This window comes from Sceloporus occidentalis, unplaced genomic scaffold, assembly GCF_023333645.1.
Source record: "Sceloporus occidentalis isolate IW3139 unplaced genomic scaffold, rSceOcc1.0.p SCAF_1, whole genome shotgun sequence".
NCBI classification, from domain to species: domain Eukaryota; kingdom Metazoa; phylum Chordata; class Lepidosauria; order Squamata; family Phrynosomatidae; genus Sceloporus; species Sceloporus occidentalis.
The window spans coordinates 213,207,776-213,230,206 of NW_028316981.1; the positions used below are offsets into that span (position 1 = coordinate 213,207,776).

General features: G+C 38.2%; 1 protein-coding gene across 5 annotated transcripts in view; it reads left to right on the top strand.

Moving 5' to 3' along the window:
• Positions 1-22,431, top strand: part of WRN (WRN RecQ like helicase) — a 70,179-nt gene that overhangs the window by 25,763 nt on the left and 21,985 nt on the right. For all 5 annotated transcript variants that reach the window (XM_089488812.1, XM_089488813.1, XM_089488810.1 and 2 more), the window contains 11 exons: positions 2,254-2,362; positions 3,949-4,017; positions 4,291-4,373; positions 6,423-6,529; positions 8,314-8,501; positions 10,257-10,431; positions 11,115-11,296; positions 13,366-13,467; positions 13,755-13,847; positions 16,053-16,194; positions 22,209-22,379. In XM_089488812.1, the coding sequence (XP_089344938.1) occupies positions 2,254-2,362; positions 3,949-4,017; positions 4,291-4,373; positions 6,423-6,529; positions 8,314-8,501; positions 10,257-10,431; positions 11,115-11,296; positions 13,366-13,467; positions 13,755-13,847; positions 16,053-16,194; positions 22,209-22,379 (1,421 nt within the window). The remainder of the gene's footprint in view (positions 1-2,253; positions 2,363-3,948; positions 4,018-4,290; positions 4,374-6,422; positions 6,530-8,313; positions 8,502-10,256; positions 10,432-11,114; positions 11,297-13,365; positions 13,468-13,754; positions 13,848-16,052; positions 16,195-22,208; positions 22,380-22,431) is intronic.

Here is a 22,431-nt window from a genome sequence, read left to right on the forward strand (position 1 = left end):
TAGAATCTGAAGTTGAGTGATTGGAACCAGAGGTGGGAACTGATGTGGGGGAGCTGCACTGGGGGAGCAGTCCTTCCTCTCTTCTCAATTGAATGGAAAGAGAGCATGTTCTCTCTTTTCTCTCTCTTGGGAGTAAGATTATGGGTTCCAAATTTTACTATTACATTAGTAATTCTAAAACTTCCTCGTTACCTAGGCATCTTGAGGATTGGAGTGGTAATGTGCAAATCTTAGCACCCAAGAAAATGTTTTCCAATGTGTCCCCTCCAATGTTTAGCATGGTCTAATGGTTTGTATTGGACTAGGACCCAGGGAGACCAGAATTTGAATCTCTACTTGGCCATAGAAACCCAGTAGCTTGGGCACGTCACATCCTTTCAGTCTCAGAGGAAGCCAATGGCAAACCCCCTGTGAACAATTCTTGCCAAGAAAACAACTTGAAGCTGCACAACAACATCTTGATTAGCAAACTGTACTATACAATGGTACAACATATTATTACTGATATGTTGTACAAAGTTGCATCTTGTGGAAGAGCCTATGTTGGGCAATCCTAATTGAATTACTGCTTTTGATGAACTGTTTATTGCATCAGGAATAAAGTGGGTCCTCCACATTTGCTGAGGTTAGGAGCACAGGACCCTAGTGAAAGTGGAAAAACTGCAAATAAAAATACTATTTTTTTACCTGAGAGAACACCCCTCTAGAAATCTCTAGCTCCTCCAGTGCAACTCTGTGGTCATCATCTGCCAGATGTTGACCATAGCATCGTGCTGTAGGACCTACAATTGCCTAGAGAATCTCTAGCTCCCCCAGTGCGACCTTTGGCAGACGTTGACCATAGAGTCATGTTGGAGGATCTAGATATTCCTAGAGATATCATATTAAACAAATTTGTGAATAACCAAATCCCCAAAAGTCAAATCCACAAATGTGGAGGGCCAACCATATTTGGAGTTGTATCTGTCTTCTTTTGTCTTCATGCCATCTTCTTGTGATCTGTGCAGTAGGCTTGCACAGTCTGATGTCTTTGTTGTTTATTGGCAACTATATTCCATCCACAGTTAAAAGTCCCTTTTCTGTATCAGGCCTCTACCATGTCACAAACAGGGTCTGTTTCATTTCAGTGCACTGGGATAGTCCATAACAATGTAAGCCTTAGTTTTGATCAGTATCACAATGTGAAAGTTAATTTAGATGAGATTGACAGAACTGTTGGCTGTAAACAAAAAGAGGAAAAGGATATGATCTCCAAGTGATATTTCTTCATTTCAGGGATTCCAATAATTGTTTGCAATCACTCTTTAAAAAGCCACATGCATTCAGGGCACAATTTGTGGGATTTTTCAGGATTATATATATAATACATAAAAACACAGTTTGGACTTTGATGTAACTTTTTCACATCTGAAAAATCTGAATTTGAAAAACAGGAAGTTTGGCATTTGTTCAGGATTTTTGAACTAATTCTTAATATCTGGCTAGATACATAAATATTAGGTCTTATGTATCACTGTCAATATATTCATATAATTACACAGTCTGATAGTGTAGCAGATACAAGTCAAACTAATTTTGATCTGATATTGGGTTCTTAAACAGATCAGAAATTAACCCGTAAAAGACCCAGTTTGATTAAAAAAACAGCTTTATTGCTAGCCAAGTGTCCTCAGCATGGAATTACCATTCCAACACAAATTCTGAGGCCCCAAACAAATAAAATCCATTGTTTTTTTATAGGTTTTTAAACAAAGAAATCTTTTTGGTATATTTCATTGGCTATAGTAAAATTTACACATATAGGATTTCCTACAATCAGAAAACAGATATAAGCATACGTCAAAAGATCCATTTGAGATGCTCGTGAACACATTATTTCTTCCTTTATCAATTCTGATGTTACCTTGGGCCTCTTTGTACCATAGAAGCTGCACCTCTTATCTTTGAGTTATTATGGTGTCAGAGCCAGCTGCATGGCCTTGAAGAACAAATTTCTTTCAAAGTATCAACCTGTATTTTAACACACCACTCTGAAGTCCTCCCCACCATTCCTTTGTAGGGCCCTCAATTCCAAATTTCTTTCTATGTGCCCTCTTTGGTTCACTATATTTTACTACATTTATTTCATGTATATGAACTGAATATTGATTATTGAATTCCAACTGCCACAATAGTACATCATTTTGAGATGCAGGAATATGAAAATATGAACTCTTTTCTGGTTTTATATCACCATTTCCATTTCTTTTTAAGGATATGGAAAAAGTTTGTGCTTTCAGTATCCACCTGTATACACTGGAGGTACTGGGATAGTAATCTCTCCCCTTATTTCTTTGATGGAGGACCAAATACTGCAACTTGAGTAAGTATAACAATTACAGGAGAGTCATTTTTGCCAGAAGGCCTTATGATGTTTGCCAGTTCCATGTAACTTAGAAGAGCAGTTTGTCTTTATCTTTTAAATTGTAGGCCACAGAATGCCCAAACATACCACATCTAAAAAGCTTTACAGAAGCCTCATTAAGAAAAAAAAACATGAGCATATTGCTGTTGGAAAGACTTATAATTACAGCTTGGTGTGAGTGAGTGAGGAAATAGACATCCTTTCAGTATTGGGTAAAAGTGTTATTTCTGATACTCATTTGTGAGAGATGTTGTAGAGAGGCTTCTTTGCTTTCTGTTTTTAATTATCTGGTGGGGGAAGGTTAATCTATTTTAAGGCTGTTCCTATGAAAAGAGTGCTTTTAGATTATATTTTTGTTCAGTCTGTTTTGTTTTAAAAATGATTATCAGGCAAAACAGAATTATGCAAGATTCCCAAACTCAAGAAGGCTAGACGTATACCTGCTGAAAGAAAAAAAACTGAAGTAGTATAGACTTGTGGATTAGGGCCTACTTTGTTAAATGCATAAAATATTAGTCTTGGTTAATTTTTATTTATATTAAATGTGTAACAGTATAATGAAGTATAGCACAGGTAAATAAAAAGGGCTTTTTAAAGTTATGTGTATATTTATCCATATATATATGCTTGTCCAGGTACAGAAGGAAATGGTTGCAAATAGTATTTTGATTTTGGTTTCTTTGAAGAAGGATTTGACCTGTCCATATTCCAAGGGACTATGCAGCCTATCAACTCCCTGAGCAATCCCAAGAGTTTTTTTCCCCATTTGGGAGTTTGAAATGGACAATTACACTGCCCCAAACCCCCAGGAGGCATACAGTACTTGTTCATTTTAATGCTGTTTGAGGGAGCACAAGGCTATGGGGTCCTCAAGTAGCCTTTTTCCAAATTCAGAAGTGATCTTCTGGTTTTAAAGAAGAAGACATGGTACAAAATAGGGTAGATATAGCCTTCAGACCCATCTCAGTTGCTCAGTCCAGTTCTCAAGCATGTATACAGTATGTGTACATATACTGGGTTTCAGCTTATCAGGGAAAACATTTATGTCAGCTGGTAGTTTCTTTTTTTCCTGATGTTAGAAAGCTTCTCGCTTTTTACTTTTGCTTTTTACTTGAAAGCTATGAGAAGAAAAAATAAACAGAGCATCTTATTTTAGAGTGGGGTCATATCTGAAAGGGAGGAAATCCTACCCCCCCAGTTCCTTTTGATGTTCTCCAAAAGTATGCTTCTTTATTATTATTTACAATGGAATGTGACAACTCATTTCCCACTCTCTTACAAAGTTATTTTTCAGGTCTGACATTGAAATTTTGGTAAAAGAAAGTGCAGCTCACTTCTGTTTCCACTCCTTACTCTTCTTTTAAATGTCTAGATATTTCCTCTGAAAGTTGGCAAAGAGAAATAAATAGCTTACATATTTAAATTGTATGAAGCACATATGTAACTACTTTTTATGGTGAATTTCATGAGTGAAAGTCATATTGAGGAAACAATGGTGTTTCAGCATTCTTAAAGCAAACCTTGTTTGTGTTGTTTTCTTGCAGGATGTCAGGAATTCAAGCTTGCTTACTTGGATCAGCACAGTCAAAAAACGTCAGAGGGAAAATCAAATTGTAAGCTGTATTTCTTTTTACTTTTTAAAGCAAGTAAACCCCTTTTTGGTGGTTTCCAAGGATGCAGTTCTATATACACTTACCTAAGAGAGAGTCTAACTGAACTTATTAGTGTTTACTGTTCAGAAGACAAATAGAATTGTAATACAAAGCTTCTTTTGAAGATAGAAATGTTAAAGCAATTGCTAAACCAAATTAATTTGAAGTTTACATTGTATGAATCTGAATTCACTTCTGATAGATAATAATGCTGCTTTCCTCCACTTTTAATAGGGGCCACTATAGAGTTGTCTATCTAACCCCAGAATTCTGTTCGGGGAATTTGTCATGGTTGAAGGAACTTGACCAAACAATTGGTAAGCATAGATAGTTGATAGTATATGAATGTTTCAGAAGGGGTGGCAGCCTTTGGAATGGCTAGGAATTTAATTTTTGGATGCCTGTGCTTTGTGTTTCTATACTTGTTTGGGTGATTATCAGAAAACAGTGGGAGAGGCAGTGAAGCAGATCAGTACAATGTTACATTCAATAGAACATTACATAAAATAGACTTCTATCTGAATTTTGATTTATGCAGAATTATGGAAGGCTCAGAAGAGGACATATCTATGTTTCTGTGTTTTTTTCTGTCCATCAGAGTAATGAATGAAACTTAAAAATTAGTGGGTAAGGCTCTAGTTCTCTGTCAGGTAAACAAAATTAAAGTCAGATTTTTGTATATTTCAGTCCCAACAATCTAAATAAACAGTGGAAGGTATGCTAATCCAAAACTTTTGACAAGTAATACTGAATTCTTCAAGTTGTGTGTATCAGTTAGAACAATCTTTTTCTGCTAGACAAGAGGCACATGGAGCTATTTGTGGCATAGAAGGAATGCCACTTAGAATCTCATTTGTAAAATCACCTTCATACATTTCATCAGACATTCTCAACACAACATATATCTTGATACTTATAAGAGCTACAAACCTGTAGCTAAATAAAGATTTAAAATAAAAATGTAAAATCGTAAAAATTGTAATTTGTTATCTATGTCCATATGCCACTGGCTGTTTGCAGACCTGCTTATTATGGCATATTCATTACACATAACATAGTGAGATCTCACAAATGTAATTAAGTTAAACTATGGCAGCCCTACTTTGAGCTACAAAAAAGAACATTGGATTAGGCCTTGTATGAGCAGGTCTCTTATTTTGAAAAAGGAGAGAAGGCCAAAACAAAACAAAAAGCCAGGAGTGGTTTGCCCCATCTTTAATCGTAGAAATATTCATTCCTTAAATACTTATGTATTTTTCATAGTGTTCTAAACTGGAGTATAATACCTTTGGCTCTCCAGAAACTTTGACCTGCAACTCTTGTCTGTCACATCTGTTAACAGCCAATGATAACAGGTTGTGGGAGCTGTATTTCCAGATATCTGCCTGACTACATAATTTTAAAGTAGGCAATGAAGACATTTAAATAGTTCAAGATTTTCCATACCTTGGCTCCATCTTTAATCAGAATAAAAACTGCAGTCAAGAAACTAGAAGAAGATTAGGACTTGGAAGGGCAGCTATGAAAGAACTAGACAAGGTCCTGAAGTATAAAGATATATAATTGATTACTAAATTTAGGATTGACCATGCCATTATATTTTCCATTTCTGTATATGGTTGTTAAAGCTGGACAGTGAAGAAAGATGATAGGAAGAAAATCAACTCATTTGAAATGTGATGTTGGAGAAGAGTTCTATGAATACTGTGAGGACTGATAGAAAGATAAATAAATGGGTCCTAGAGCAAACCAAGCTTGAATTCTCCTAGAAGCCAAGCTGACTAAACTGAGGCTGGTTTACATTGGCCATATCATGAGATGACATGACTCACTATAAAATACACTAATGCTGGGTAAAGTAGAAGGCAGTCAGAAAAGAGAAAGTTTAGATGGATAGACTATATCAAGGAAGCCGCAGGCCTGAATATGTAAGATCTGAGCAGCGCTGTTGTTGGTAGGGTGACTTGGAGGTTGATAAAATTATCATAAATCGACGCAGTTAACAAAAACAACAAAAATGTTCTCCTCCTCCGCCCCAAATTATTTGCAAGTATATGCAAAAAGATTGTTCCTTCTCACTAGGATTCTGTCAGTATTGCTTCTTCATGTCATTTGAAATTCAGAATTGCTGCAGTGTAATCTAATTTATAGCTTTAAAAGGTGTAAAATGTATCTTGTGAGTTATATAATATTAATGAGGAATATTCTTAGAAGATATGCAGCTGTTTCTGTGACACGTGATTTCCAAACACTTGTGTTTGGAAATAAGGAGTGTGATTATCTTTGAATTCTGTCATTTGCAAGTCTCAAATCTATAGTGTTATAAAGGCTGTATAACCATGTGGGATTTTTTTTGTTTCTTTTAGGTATCACATTGATAGCTGTTGATGAAGCTCACTGTATTTCTGAATGGGGACATGATTTCAGGAATTCTTTTAGGTCTTTGGGGTTGTTAAAGAAAACGCTTCCTAATGTAAGTCTCATCATTGCAAGATTTTTAAGGATTTAACTTTTTTGACATTGCTAAAATTTAATTAAAACCTTAATAAAATTAAAATATCAGATACAATACCAAACCATGACATGTTAAACATGGTTAGACATTTTAAATGCGTGCACAAACCTTGCTTTAGAACTGCCTGTTTTTAGTTCGTTTGGGGTTAGTAGTCCTGAGGCCTCTGAAAAAGTGTTACAATTGCTGTAACAAGTACATACCTTTCAAATGATCGTTTCCAATTCTGGTTTACTATCTAATTCAGGGTTAGGCAACTTTTTTGAGCCGGGGGCCGGGTTGCTGTCCCTCAGACAACTGGGGGGGCCGAAGCCAAAAAATAAACAATTAAATAATTTTTTTTTTAAAAAAAATAAATATATAAATAAACCAGGACAAATGTAGGACAAAATTTTCAAATGGAGGGCACTTTTTTTAAATGGAGGACACGCGAAAAAATTTGCTGATTTTTTAAAAAATGTTAATATAAATGCATGTTTCCTAGGCTTCTATAGACAATTGCCCCCCCAAAGGCCCCGGCAGCAATCGGCAGCAGGACCAGGCTGGGGCCGGTCCCAAGGCCTCGCTGGGCCGCATCCGGCCCGCGGGCCGCAGGTTGCCTATCCCTGATCTAATTGTAAATTATAATTGTCAATTCAATCTTTACACCAAACTGTGATTAGAGGTCCTTGAGTGTGGTTGGGCATGATATCTGTGTTCAATCATACTATCATAAAGCTGCAAGAAAAGGAGAATGAAGTGATATGAAAGTGGGGAAAGAGCCTGCAGACCACTCTGAATTATCAGAGCATTAAATAACAATTATGCAAGCCTAAATGTTTTTATTATATTAGCTGTTTCATTGGCAACTTAAGTTTTGGATTTTGCTTGTTTTCACTGATTCATTCTTAAATTTGTTTAACAGAGGTTATGATTTTATGAACTGGTTATAGGGTTTACAATTTCTGTCCTTGAGAAGGCTGAAGTTTTTCAAGGCATCTAAGAACTGCAGAAAATAAAACAGCTCTTAAGAGTTAATTCAAGAGTTTTGTAATCAGTGACCCCAGAAATATGTTTAAGATGGGGAATTCAACATTGTCAGGCAAAGTGTGATTAATTTTGCCTGCTTGTGGATATTTGTAGGGGGAAGGCAAATTATTTTCCCCATCCATTATCATGGAACATCCTTAAATATGAAGACTTTTACAAGTGCAATATGTACTTCAGAGTATCCTCTGTGTTTTATGTAGATTACTCCTAAGTAAATATGCATGTGATAGACTTCAGGCAGCCTTTCTTATCCCTGGTAGGTGACAATGGCTATCCTTGTATTTCTTAGTGACTGATAATTCGACAACTACCTAGACGTTTTGGTAGTCAGATTTTGTCAGAATGTGTGAGGAGGGTCTTAAGACACCCCCCCCCCCCCCCCGTTGTCCATGTAAACTGGGAGGGGAAAAGAAGCCCTAACCTGCCTGAAACCTCTCTGTACTTTATAGCATGGGCAGGTGTTTGATTGTTCCCTAAAACACATACTGAACTGTCCCTGATTTAAGGACATTAAATTATTTAAATCTTGTACTGGGAAGTACTCACTTTATTCCTGAATACATGTGTGCAGTTTGTGTAGTCAAATCAAAAGTGACTGATTATCCTTTCTTCTGTAACACTTTCAAAGGATTAGTACTCTTAAGTTTTTTTTCTTCATTTATATCCTTTGCTTTCCCATTTCTTATTGCCTGCTGGGTAATCACTTTGATTTACAGGTTCCTATTGTTGCCTTAACCGCAACAGCAAGCCCTTCCATCAGAAAGGACATAGTAGACTGTCTAAACCTAAAGAATCCTCAGATCACATGTACTAGTTTTGATCGGCCTAATCTATACTTGGAAGTTGGACGAAAAACTGGAAATATTATCCGAGACTTAAAGCAGTTCCTCATTAAAAAAGATATGTGAGTGTATTTTGCCTTAATTTGCTTACAAACCCTTTTGTTCCAAGACTTACCCTTGAAATAAATGTTCAGAAATATTTAAATTTAAATCTACTTCACTTTAAAGATTCTGGGGATGATAACCAGAGATATCCTTCTGACTGGATTAAGGGGCTTAAGCCTGGGGCACTGCTCAGAAACTGCCAGAGGCAGCAGCTGGATTGTGGGGGCAGGGAGGATGCAGAAGCAATCAATTTGCATTAGCACCTGGCCTGGAAATGTTGAAACAGTCACTGCAACAAGTTTTAAAAGATTTGCAGAAATTGTGCTGCTGGGCACTTCTAAGCAAAGCTCCAGCATGGTTTTATTTCCCCCATCCCTCTCGGTCTCGTCAGCAGTAGAGTTGTGAAGGCAGTGGGCTGTGAGGGTGGGACAAGTGGAATAACCAGGGCAGTGTGGGTTGGGATTAGAGGTCACCTTGCCCATGGCCCTCCTGAGACATGTGGGAACCCATTTTTAAATACATCTTTAAAACAATTTTGGCTGTAACCCTTTTTCTGTCAATTATGGTTATAATACTAATATGTTCTGCCTAACCTGTGAAAAGGCTCAAAATAATTTGGATATCTTTATTAAGTTTGGATTTTGCGGAATTAGGGTTTCAGAATTGGAAAGTACTTCTTGAGAATGCCTCTGTACATTCTTGATGTTTCTGTGTTGAATTATAGCATTAAGAGGGCCTGCTTCATTCATCTCTGAATGAGATGGGACATCTCATTATAGTGAGACATCTGGGAGAAAGCAATCTTCAAGGTGGGCTTTTTAAATACCTAGGCTACTGAAAGCCCTGTAAGTTAAAACCAATGCCTTGAATTGTGCCCGGAAGGAAAATGAAATCTCTGTAAATGACAAAAGTTAAGTGTCTTTTTGGCAGTTCATTGCATTAGGAGGCAAAACAGTCAATTCTTCCCCAGTATAGAGTATTTTGCATTAAGTAGTGTTACCTTGTGTTGGTGATCTTCGGGTTGTCATCCACTACAAATGGTCTAGCTCTCCGATCAGGTGAAGTTTTGGAGTTAGGGAAACTCTTGGTCACCATTACCACATGGGCTTCTGTGAGCATCCCAGAGCAGTGGACCTGAGTGATGCAGTGGTCGTGGAATATTTGAAAAGACAAGAGCTAATCAACTGTATGATGAATAAAATATGTTTTTGAGATGGAAGAGCATTTATGTATGATGCTTAAAAGATAATTTGAGACAGAAGAATGGTTATGTTAAGTCTTCGGTTTCTTAGATGTGGTCTGTATATCAGTATTTCCAGACTTTATTGAAATATAGCCTTGTATACATCAATTTTAATTAAATAAATCTACAGTAAAGACTTTACAAGAGGAGCCTTCTCTGTGCCCACGCCCTTTCTGACCATGGGTAGGGGATGTTGTAACCAAGGCCAGAGTCTCAGAGGTTGTAACCCCAAATCACCATCCACGTTCATTATTTGGAAAATCAGCTCAGAGCTGGTAGTAAATTTTACCATTCAGGGATGGGTTGTGACTCCCATGTCACCACACCTACCATTATTTGGAAAGGTCAGAGGAAGAGAGAACTACAACTCACCTCTCCTAAGAGCAATTTTCTCTTGATATCATCACAGCACAAGTACCAGCACCTGCATGCATTCCCTAGCTACTGGGATCCTTGAGCATTTACTCGGTTTGCATTATTGACAGTCGAGCCTTGCACACAGCAATTTTCAATTTATTTTATTTCTTAGGACCACTTATGAATTTGAAGGCCCCACTATTGTTTATTGCCCATCAAGGAAGATCACTGAACAAGTAGCTGCAGAACTGGTAAAATTAAACCTTGTTTGCGGTACATACCATGCTGGCATGGGAATCAAGGAAAGGAGAGACATTCATCATAGGTTCATGAGAGATGAAATTCAGGTATGAGAGAAGTGTAATTGACTTGCCATAAAATGATGTTATTTTGAAGGCATATTCAGAGGAAGCATATGGAGGAAACTTTATTATTTGCTGTTTGGAGCTACTGTAATTCCTGTTTGCAAAGGCAAACTTGGTGGTGAAAATTCAGCAAAAGTTATATATGTCTTGGTCCCATTAGAGTTAATGACACTTAGATTTTTTGGAACTGTGGTTCTCTGCCCACTTCCTTGAGAGTAAGTCCCATTGAATTCAGCAGCACTTATTTCCTGCTATACGTGAGTAGAATCTGGTTGCATTCCCTCTCTTATGTTTAGTAGAACCTTAACAAAACTAACTATTCCTTTATTTTTCCCCCAAATACTACACTTCCTCCTCTTTTGTTTTGTGAAGAGTGTTGCATTAAGCGGGCTAAGTCCAATCATAGTGCTAAGCTGAGTAGACCAATTGAAATGAATAGATTAGTTAGTCACAAATAACATATGATTCATTGATTTTAATGTGTACTGTGATTAGGACGAATATTAGGTTTACTCAAAGCTTGGAAATACAGGTTCAAGTCTGACCCGAGATGGGTATACTATGGACAACAGCATAAAATAGCGTAAAATATTATATACACTTGGGATATGTGCAGTAGTTACAAAGTGGAGTTAAACAATGTTACTGTTGTGCTTGTTTCCCAGTGTATAGTAGCTACTGTAGCCTTTGGAATGGGCATCAATAAAGCAGATATTCGAACCGTTGTTCATTATGGAGCTCCAAAGGAAATGGAATCATACTATCAGGAAATTGGAAGGGCTGGTCGAGATGGGCTTCCTGCCTCTTGCCATGTGTTATGGACCCCGGCTGACTTGAGTTTCAATAGGTGAATAGTACTACTCTGTCTTACTGGTAGAATTGTTGATATGAATTGTTATAACAGTTGAGATGGACTCTCCTTCTCTCCTTTTCCTTTTCTTCTCTTCCCCCTCATGTATTTGTGGTGGGTGATGGGAGGAATTGCTGGAATTAGAATGGACTCCTAGCCATTTCTTCTTCATCACCACATGAGGAGCTTATGACTCTTCATATATTACAAAGGCAGCATATGCAAGAGGATGCTTTCTTAATTCATATATACTCACCACAGCTATATCCGCATTGCAGAAATAATCCAGTTTGACACCAATTTAACTGTCATGGCTCCATGCTGTGCAATCTTGGGAATTGCAGTTTGCTGTGACACTAGAGCTCTCTGACAGAGAAGGCTGAATAGCTCACAAAACTTTCCCAGAATTCTATAGCATTGAGCCATGACAATTTAAAGTGGTGTCATACTGGATTATTTTTGCAGTGCAACTATAGCCCATGTGTTTCAGGACCTGGCCTTTCTAAGAAAATCAAACAGGAAACCTATGTGGGTTGAGTCATGTTCCCATTGCAGTTGCTCAGCCCTCAATGTGTGGTAGGCTGTGGAGATGAGTACTAAGGGTATAATGATGAAGGCAGAGTCAAAGGGCCCTGAACTGCTAAATGTTTGCTTAAATAGATTGAATATCTGTAGAGAGTTACAGGAACTATGGAATGCCGTCAAGCTTAATGGGCAGGGTGTTATCAGTATGCTGATGACACCCAGATATGTTTCTCCATATCTCGGACTGCTTCAGTGACTAAGGATGGCATCTCTCCTCTGAATGAATGTCTTAAAGCAGTAATGGACTGGTTGAGGAAAAACAGACTTAAGTTGAATCTGGATAAGACGGAGTTACCTGGTGTAGGGACTCCTAATCCAGATAAGGAAATATGTCAACCGGTCCTGGCCAGGATCACACTTCCCCTAAAGGACTGTGTTCGCAGCTTGGGGGTTCTCCTGGACTTGTCCCTCCAGTTGTCAGCACAAATAGATGTGATGTCCAGGAGTGCTTGTTATCAGCCTTGGCTGATACGCCAGCTGCGAACCTTCCTGGAACTGGGGGACCTAGAAACAGTGGTACATGCATTGGTAACTTCTTGACTCGACTTTTGCAATGCACTCTACATGGGGCTACTCTTGTGCCAAGTTTGGAAACTCCAACTGGTGCAAAACATGGCAGCCAGACTGGTCATTGGTAAATTCAGAGTCGACCATATAACACCAATCTTAAAATTTCTCCACTGGCTGCCAATTAGTTCCCAGGTGCAGTACAAGGTGTTGGTCATAACCTTTAAAGCCCTACATGGTTTGGGTCCAGATTACTTGCAGGAGCGCCTTCTTCCATATAATCCTCCCCACACACTCAGGTCTTCTGGGAAGAATTTACTGCAGCCTAGTAAAACCAGGTTGCCTGTGGTTTCCCAGAGGGCCTTCTCATCCATTGCTCCTAAAGTGTGGAAAGACTTGCCGGAGGAGATCCGTCACATCACCACTCTTTCGGCAGGCCTTCCCAGACTGACCTCCCATTACACTAATGTGGATGCTCCGTGCCTGCCCCAAATTGACTCACTTCTCTCCACCGGTTTTAACTACTTTTAATCTGTATTGTTTATGGGGGAGGGATAGGGGATTATATAGGACTGGTTTTATTTTTTATAATTTGTATACTGTATATTTGTATATTTCTGTATTTTATCAAAATGTATTGTAACCCGCCTTGATCCATGGGGAGAGGTGAAATAATAATAATAATAATAATAATAATAATAACTATTACTACTACTATTATTTTTAATGGTGCTATATAAGTGACATGTTGAGATTTTGTTGTTCATTTCTAAGCTTCATGTATAGTTATGGCAAAATTATGATATCTGGAAAGGTTATTTATTTGTGGTTCATTATGAGGTCTGGAAAGGTTATTTGTGTGTGGTCCATCATGTCTGTAACTCAGGATATTTTGAGTTTTTTTGGAAAGGGACATGGAGAAACTGGTAAATTATAAATAGTTCAGTTCATCCTTTCTTCTCCTCTTAATTAAGACACCTACTTAGTGTGATACGCAATGAGAGGTTTCGTCTATACAAACTGAAGATGATGGCAAAAATTGAGAAATACCTCAACTTGAACAGCTGCAGGCGAAAGTAAGTGATATATTGTATATATTTTAGCAATCAACAAACAGGAGCTGTCAGCATATTAAAATGGATACCTTCCAAAATGCCACTTGGGGTCTAATACAATTTTGTATTTGTGCTGTGAATTTCATAATTTGAAAAAAAATACATCTGTCTCAAGATGATTCAAGGCCAAATAATTAACTCCCTGGTGAATCAAATAATGGTGATGATTTCAGCTCATTGTTTTTGTCAATGAATTTAACATGTAAATTCTTGTTCTTTTATTCAATTCCCAATGTTCCCTTGGGCAGAATCATCTTGTCTCATTTTGAAGACAAACAACTCCGAAAGGCCTCATCAGGCATCATGGGAACAGAAAAATGTTGCGATAATTGCAGATCCAGGTAAATGTTCCACCTGAAAGATTAGACGTTTGGAACTATCTTCTCACAGCTTATATATCAAGGGATGATAAGTCTCTAATGTCTTTCTGCTAATGAAGTATTCTTGAAAGATTGCTGTTACTTTTAAGATGAAGTATGTTTCATTGGTATGGTATGCGACTCACTAGTTCACTGTCAAAATATAATTCACAGAACGCAAGTTTAGTTTTTATTATTAATGTTACATTTTTTTTTGCAAACACCATATGTAGGGTGCTGTATCTGCAGTTAGCTCATTTTATTCGTACAATAATTTTTGAAGACTATTAGATTCAGAGACAGTAAGTAGCTCAAAGTTACTCAATGTGCTCATGGCTACATAGGAATTTGAACCTGTGTGTCTGTGATCTAATCTGACACACAATTACTTCTTTCACTTCTTAAAGCACCTTCCGTGTGAAGAAAGACAAAACTCTTTGGAGCATTTTTAGTTTTGAAAAATGCAGCTTGGGGTGGGGACAGGATAGACATCTTGAGGTTCTCTTGATGTTCTTGGATTGAAGATTCTTTGGATGTCTACCAAAAAAAGCTAGACATTTACTTACTGGGGATGTTTTAACTGTCATTTCTGCACTGAGTGGACAGTTTGTCTCCATGGCCTATGAAGTGCCCTCAAACTCTATGCTTCTGTGATCTCTTGCCATTATCTAAGCTGACTAGGGCATATGGTGTTACATTCCAGCAATATCTGGAGGACCAAAATCTCAGCCTAGAAGTTAACAAAATTATCTGTGGATCAGGGAAAGACTTCCATAATCTCTTTTAACGCTGGCATTCTGGACCATTCAATGAAATGGTATATAGGCGGGATGATCAGAAATACTGTATACAACACAGTGTTCTGCCACAGGCTATGACAATGACTGGTGAAACAGATGAAAATCACTAAACAATATAAAATATTTATAATAAACTGTGAAATGCATCAACTGCTTAACTAATAAAAAAATTCCATAATTTCAACCATTCACAGGTTTTTACTAAGAGATACCCATGTACTAGACACCAGGGTAGATTAATTTAGAGGTTACGAGAGTGTAGCAAGGCTATCTCTGTTCAGCAAGAAAAGTGGGTGAAAGGAGAATTTTTTTCATGAAATCACTTGCATCTCAAAAACAGACACATCTAACAATGCTCTCAGACTACAGTGCATTGCCTTCCACTGCTGTCAGGTGGGGAAAGATTTTTCAGTCAATTAATAGCCACAAGGTTGTGACTTTAATACCAGCCAGGGGCTCAGGGTCGACTCAGCCTTGCATCCTTCCAAGGTTGCTAAAATGAGTATTCAGCTTGTTGGGAGCAATTGGCTTACACATTGTAAACCGTTTAGGGAGTGCTTATGTGCACTGATTATAGAAATGAACTTGCTATTGTTATTGCTTTATTATGATAAAAAGGTTTAAAACACATTAATATTAAAAACACATTGTCACACATATTGTATATTTTAATATATGATAAAATTACATTAAAAGTTTCCAGTCTCTGTATAAAACTCTTTAATATATTTCTTAAATTCAAAACCAAAGTCAACCTAATGGTAAATCCTAAATCTATTTACATCACTAAAGACTGCTATTTTGTATTCTCTTCAATACTCCTTTCTCTGTAAACTAATTTCTTAACCCTTTCTTTCATTGGGGGCCTATAATATGAATTTTGAATGATGGTTTTATGGGTGTTTATCGCTGACACTAGGAATTTTGCCATTTCCTCAGTAACTCTTTTATCTTTGTAATCTAAAAGGAGCTTTAGCCACCAGTACCAGGATCTTCCAGGGTATTCTTTTAATGGGGGGCAAATCAGTCTCAATCACTCACCTTTATAGAAGGGACATTCCCCTTTTCCTTCCTTCCTTCCTTCCTTCCTTCCTTCCTTCTTTATTTGTGTTATATGGTTGAGGACAACTGAAGAATTAATTTTCCCTTCAGCTGAAGAGCACTACACCTCTCAGCATCATTGAGATGAGGAATGAATCTTTTCTCTCCTTCTCATCTCTAGTAATTGGAATACAAGCATTATCTTGGCCCTTTTCTTTAAAAAACCCTCAGTATAATGCTAAAATATTAATGCAGTGTGATGTGTGTGTGTAACATGAAAATACATGAGCACATTTTGATTTCATTTGCTCTAACATCTTATGTGCTTTTTATTTTGTTTTTATAGGCACAGTCAAAGGATTTGTGTGGCCGAAAAGGAAGACAGTTTTGAAGATTTTGGTCAGCAAGCTTACAAACTGATGTCTGCAATATGTGCCTTAAATGAGAGATTTGGCATGGGTGTCCCAGTATTGTTTCTCAGAGGCTCTGTGAGTATTCCTCTTATCAACTTGACTGACAGCAAAGGGTAGGTGGGATTGATGGTCCAGTACCCTCTAATTCTTAACGCTGTTTACCCTGCACAATAGGAAGAATGAGCTTTTTATCACTGACTATACATGACAAAGATTTCTAATTATGATTTGAACATTCATAATAGTCCACTGTGAATAACAGGTGGGTTGGTTTTACTAAGTGTAGATTAATTATATAATTCAAGTCGTTTTTTTAAAAGTTGATGTAAATCAAGCCTCCAATATTCTAAACTGTATATCTTCTGAATCCACATGCATAGCTAAATAGTTACTATAGCAATTAAAAATATACCTGTTTACATCTAAATAAAGCTTTTATGTTGCCCACAAGCATATTAATACAAAGCCTTTGGTCTTGCTGCTTGCATGCTTTTTGCATCACAGAATTTAATTTGAACAGGATTGCTCTTGCAAACTTAAGAATTTGTATATACATAGTAGTAAGCAAAACTACTGATTAGAAAACCTAGTTCCCAGAACTCTTGAGAAGGGCCTGAAAATAGTTGCTTTTTATTTCCTTTTTATAGAGATTGTAGGCTTTTACTTGATGTGTCTGAGGCAGGGTATGTGCATTGTTTTTTAATAATGCAGTCTTACTGTTATGGGAAAGCTGGTTGTGCAGTAGTGCTGCTGATGCTCCCTAAGTCCTGCTGAGCTTTCACTGGTGCCAGCATAGGAGATTGGGAAAACGGGGCAGCCACTGTTCACGGTTTCCAACACTTCCATCAAGAGGGTATTAACTGCACTACCTCCTGGGCTGGTGTAATTTCCAGTTCTGTTGGGGCTGATGTCAGATTAATGAGGGCGCTTAGGATCCCGATGGTTCTTACCTTCTGCAAACAGCTCTGTTCTTAGCCCTACCAGTCGCAGGAGAGCCAAAGTACTGTATCCAGAAATGTCATTGCCACTCAGGGAGGACCTTCAGCAGCTGTGGCCCACCTTTGCTACAAGCTCTCCACCAGCAGAGAACAAGGTCTGCAGCACCCATCCACCTCTCACAGAAAGAGGGGGTTAAAATTAGCAGCCTGTTAAGTAGGCCAAGCAAGTATTTCTTGGCCAAAATGTTTTGTACTAATTTGTAGAGTAAGAGCTTTCTTTATACATCCAGAGACTCATTCTCTTTCATGTCAGCTTTCCCAGGGAACACAGATTTTTTTTTAAGGGGCTGAACGGAGACTTTAGTAAATTGTGTACTGCACTCAGATTTTATTTTAAAACCGATTATTTTATCGGTCACCTAGGCCCCATTCTCACTGGGCATATAAAGCGACGTATATCACTGCGAGGCTGGATCGGATCAAGTTTCCGAGTCGTATTCGAATCAGGTCCATCGTTCCCATTACAAAAGGGAGCAAACGGACTCGGTTTTTCTTGACCCATGTTCTCGTTCCCATTGATATTTCTCCGTTGTATTTTGATGTGGGGTTTTTTTGTTCCCATTGCCTTTCTGGAATGGTTTTTTAAAGATGTCAATCAAGCACTTAGGCGATTAGACATCACAGTGACATCTAATGCTCCCCTTCTTCTTCAAACCACCCCAATATGCAGCAGCCAGCTACCCCTTTTCTGTCTCAAAAAAGGAAACAAGGCTGGATGCCGGAGCTACATTCAGGGTTTGGGGTTTCTCTCTCTCTCTCTCTCTCTCTCTCCTTTCTGCTCACAAAAAGTTTTTGCCAGCCTCCCTTTCTCCATATCCCTTCCCCTCTTTCCTTTCTTCCCCCCCTCCAAAAAAAAAAACAGTTTAACTTTCTTCTTTTTTTAAAGTTTTACATACCACCGGGGAAGGGCTACGCGAACGGGGGAAAATGGCACTGGGAATGCCAGGAAAGAGAACAAACTGGTGACACCCCCGGGACAGCCCCCTGGACATTGCCCCTCCCTCGATTCAGACACCCTTGTCGTTCCCATTAATTTGCTGCAGATCCGACGCAGCAGCTGCAAAAAAACCAAAAACCAAAAAACCTCTGGGAAAGTGGTGTCAGGATAACCCGGGTTATCCACCGCTGATTCGGGTTTTAGCTAGGGAAATCGATCAAAGTTGGATCAAACGCAGATTCAAATGGGAATTATTTTCTTTAAACAAGGATCGAATGCGAGTTCAAATGAGAACGATGTTCCTATAATCCGATTCTTGATTCGATTTATAGCCCAGTGGGAATGGGGCCCTAGTGTAACTTGAACTAAAAACAACCAAATACAGTGGACCCTTGTTATATGCTCGGGTTTGGTTCCAAGATCCCCCGTGTATAACAAAATCCGTGTATGCTCAAGTCCCATTAAATATAATGACATAGCAAAATGGTGTCCCTAATAAAAAAATGGAAAATCAAGGTAAATTTATACTTTTTTGAAACGTTTTCAAACCATGTATGCTTGAATCTGTGTATGAAAAATCTGTGTATAAGAAGGGCCGACTGTATAAATAAATTCCTCAATAGAAGGAAGTAATACAGTTATTGTGCAAGGACCTGAAGGAAATGATTTGAGACTTTAAAGGGTTAGTTGAACTTTTGGGTTAATTGTTAATGTTTTTGTGAAGCTCTCTGTGAGTTTGCATGGGATAGGGGAGCTGTTGATGAATGCCTTTGCCTTCTGTGTAGCACAGTGTTTAAGAACATGGCCAGTGAGCCCACAACTTCCAATTTCAAATGTCTGCTTAGCTATGTACTGTAAACTTCCAGCAAGCTGCTTCTTCAGATTTAGCCTTCCTATCTGTAGTATTAAGATAATAAGGGACAGTTTATTTAGGCAAATGAATCATCAATAAAGCAATTCTTGCATTCTGCCACTCTGAGCTGAGGGTTAGGACATGGAAGTGTTTCCATGGAGGAGAGGGGGAAGTACCTTGCCCTTACAAAAAGAGAGAGGAGAGGTTCAGTCTATTTTTTTTTAAATGTGAACTATTTTTCAGTGTGTAGTGATTTTTTTGGGTGGCAACACTAAAACGTGCAGCTCCACCCCAATAATAGTATCTAGGTGTCACTTTATGGATTGAAGCCGTAATACTGCTCTGGGTTATAGGGCTGTAAAGGTTACTAAGAATGCTTAGTATGAGAATCACTTTGGATATGTAAAAAGTGTTATGTAAATTTACTCTCAGCTGCTCCTCCTCACTACTCATTTTAGAAGTGTATCTTTCAATACAAGGGTTACTATTGTAGGTGTAATTCAGCATTCTGTGGATGGAAAAAAGTTCAGAGAGCTGGAACAAAATGTTTGAGTAACCTTTAAAAAATTTAAGCATGTTTATTTATATGATAAGGGACAGTATAATTGCACAAATGAATTGCTGAGGCCTTCTGGGATGGAAGCCAATGTATGAGGAAAAAAGTTGTGAATGAAAAAAGAAAATATGTGTAAGATTATTGACTTCAGTGTTGTTTTATGTTTATTTTTGTTAATAAAAAATAAAGAAGGAACAGATAGGGCATAAAAAAATTAAGGATGGAGTGCATTAGAATGTTCCCTTTATTACTTGTGTTTAAATATAAAATTGTTTTGTTCTTTAACATTTTGTCTTTTCTATGTGCTGGTCTAGTGGTTATAAATAATTTTCAGGCATTTATCTTTAATTAACTTGTTATTATCAAAATTCTTGTAATAGGATCTGCTTCCTTTTCATTCGTTATAACTGACAAAGCTAAATGTGAATACTGAAAATGAATTCTAGTGAACCACTGTTCCAGCAGTAAAATTTAGTTCAGCTTCTGGGCAGTTTTTATTTTTATATAAAGAGCATTTAAGTGTTTGGTCATCAAGTGATATGGCTAGAAATATCTTTTATTGATCACATTTAGTAAATATATAATATGTCTTTAAACATAATTCATCTATTGTCGAATGGTATTATCTTCAGTTTCATTCAACTTGGCATACACTTTTCATAACAAATAAGCACAGGTGTGTTCCTAGACAGGCTTTAGATGGGCCACAAGAGAGATCAGATTTCACCTGTTATTTGAAATTTGAGACAGTGTTCAGTGGTGAATAGATCCTTTTGGGAATCTTCAAATTAAGAAGTTGCCTTGGTTGAAATCTTATACTGCACCCTGTTAAGACAGAGATACAAAACTTCAAAATATGTCTTCTAAAATTATAGAGAGGTACTTTTAATTTGACACTTGCTACATTTCATTGTTGTATCTTCTTTTTATATTTAAGTCACTGGATTATTTATTTATTTGTTTGTTTGTTTGATACCTCTCTGTCACCTATTTTAAAAAGTTCTCAGAGTGATTTACAAAAAAACCCCCATAGATTTATAAAGGCAAAGACCTGGAAGAGAAAGTACAAAGTCAGACTTACTGTTGAACATAAAGAAAACAATAATGACCATGGAGAATCTACACAAATTGATCACAGACAATGAAGAAACAGAAATAGTAAAAGAATTCTCATACCTGGGATCAAACACTGATAGAAATAGGCAGCCAGGAAATCAGAAGAAGATTAAGAATGGGGAAGGTGGCTAAAAACTATCCTAAAATGCAAAGATATACAACTGAGCACAAGTTAGATTCATACAAGCCTTTGTGTTCCCTATTGCTATGTATGGATGTGAGAGCTGGGTAGTTAAGAAATGAGATAGGAAGAATATCAATTCATTCTAGATGTGATGCTGTGGAAGAGTGCTGAGGATTCCGTGGACAGCCAAAAAGATAAACAAATAGGTCCTAGAGCAGATCAATCCAAAAACCTCCCTGGAAGCCAAAGATGACAAAACTGAGGCTGTTGTACTTCGGACATATTATGAGAAGGCATAACTCACTGAAAAAAACAATAATGCTAGGAAAGGTGGAGGGAAGCAGAAAGAGAGGAAGGGTGCATGCTAGATGGATGGACTCGATTAAGGAGGTCACAGATATGAGTTAGCAGGAACTAAGCAGAGCAGTAGAAATCTTGGACTCATCTCATCCATGGGTTGAAATGGACTGGAGGGCGGTTAACAACAACAACAAACAACTTTTTCAGATGTTATTGTGTGTTTCTCTTTCAATGAAACCCTTTGTGCAGAAGCAGTCACATTAGAAATAGTTTGGTTTATTTTAAGAAGATGCACATTTCGTCAGGTAAGGAACACACTGTTTATGAAGAGTAGCTGTTGATTTCTTTTATTTTCATAAAGAAATTCTGGCATTTGAGCTGGATGCAGTCCAGTAGTGTGTAATGAGTACATGCTGAGTAAGTCAAGACAAAGGAGTCATACTGTCAATAGCTGACTTTACACCCTGCACATCTTCACATTGGACATAATATGAAGGCTGTGGGCAAGATACACCACTGTTGTTTTGCTGATGGAAATACTTCCGTCAGATCAGAAGGGGATAATTCTGCTTGGTCTTCTGTGCACCCTCAAAACCTGCTCGGGAAGGCTAGAAATCTTCCAGAGTACCTTTTTTGATACCATAGAGGGCTGAAAGGGGAGGAGGGGGTAAAGGAAGAGAAGAAAGTTCTGTTGAAGTGATGGAAGTCTATTAGAGAGAGAGAGATTGGATTTCAGCCTATATTTTTTGACGTGGTGATGTCAAGCAAGAATAGGAAATAAAGGCCCGTTACAGACCGCCGAGAAGCGGCAGTCTGCCACCACCACTGGTTGCAGTGTCCGGGAACTGCAGCAGCCAAACAGTGCGGTTCCCGGACGCTGCAGAGAAGGAGCACGAAAATCGCGCTCCTTCCTGGGCCCCGGAAGAGACGCTGCGAGGTGCTAGTTGTGCACTCGCGGCGTCACTTCTGGGGTGCAACGTGCGCGTCCGCTACGTCAAAATGGCGGCAGCCGTGTGGAACAGCCGCCGCCATTTATTACGCGCGAGGGGCAAGGCGTGTCAGGAAGCGCCGCCTCGCGTGTAATGACAGCGCCTCATGGGCCCGTCTGTAACGCGCCGAAGTTAGTTTTTCCTAACTCTGGTTTTGACTTACTTTTTGAAGAGCTAAATTTGTGGCTATTTTTCTCTTTCTTTTTTAAATTTTAGAATTCTCAACGTCTCCCAGACAGATACCGTACTCATGCACTCTTTGGCAGTGGTAAGGACTGGCCAGAGAATTCATGGAAGGCATTGGGTCGATCTCTTGTCTTGGAGGGCTTTCTTAACGAAGTTTCTGGTAGAAATAAATTTTCTACGATATGCACGCTTACTGCAAAGGTACGTTTGTGGCCAAAGAAGTGTGTTCTTTCAGATAATGATTTTAGAAAAG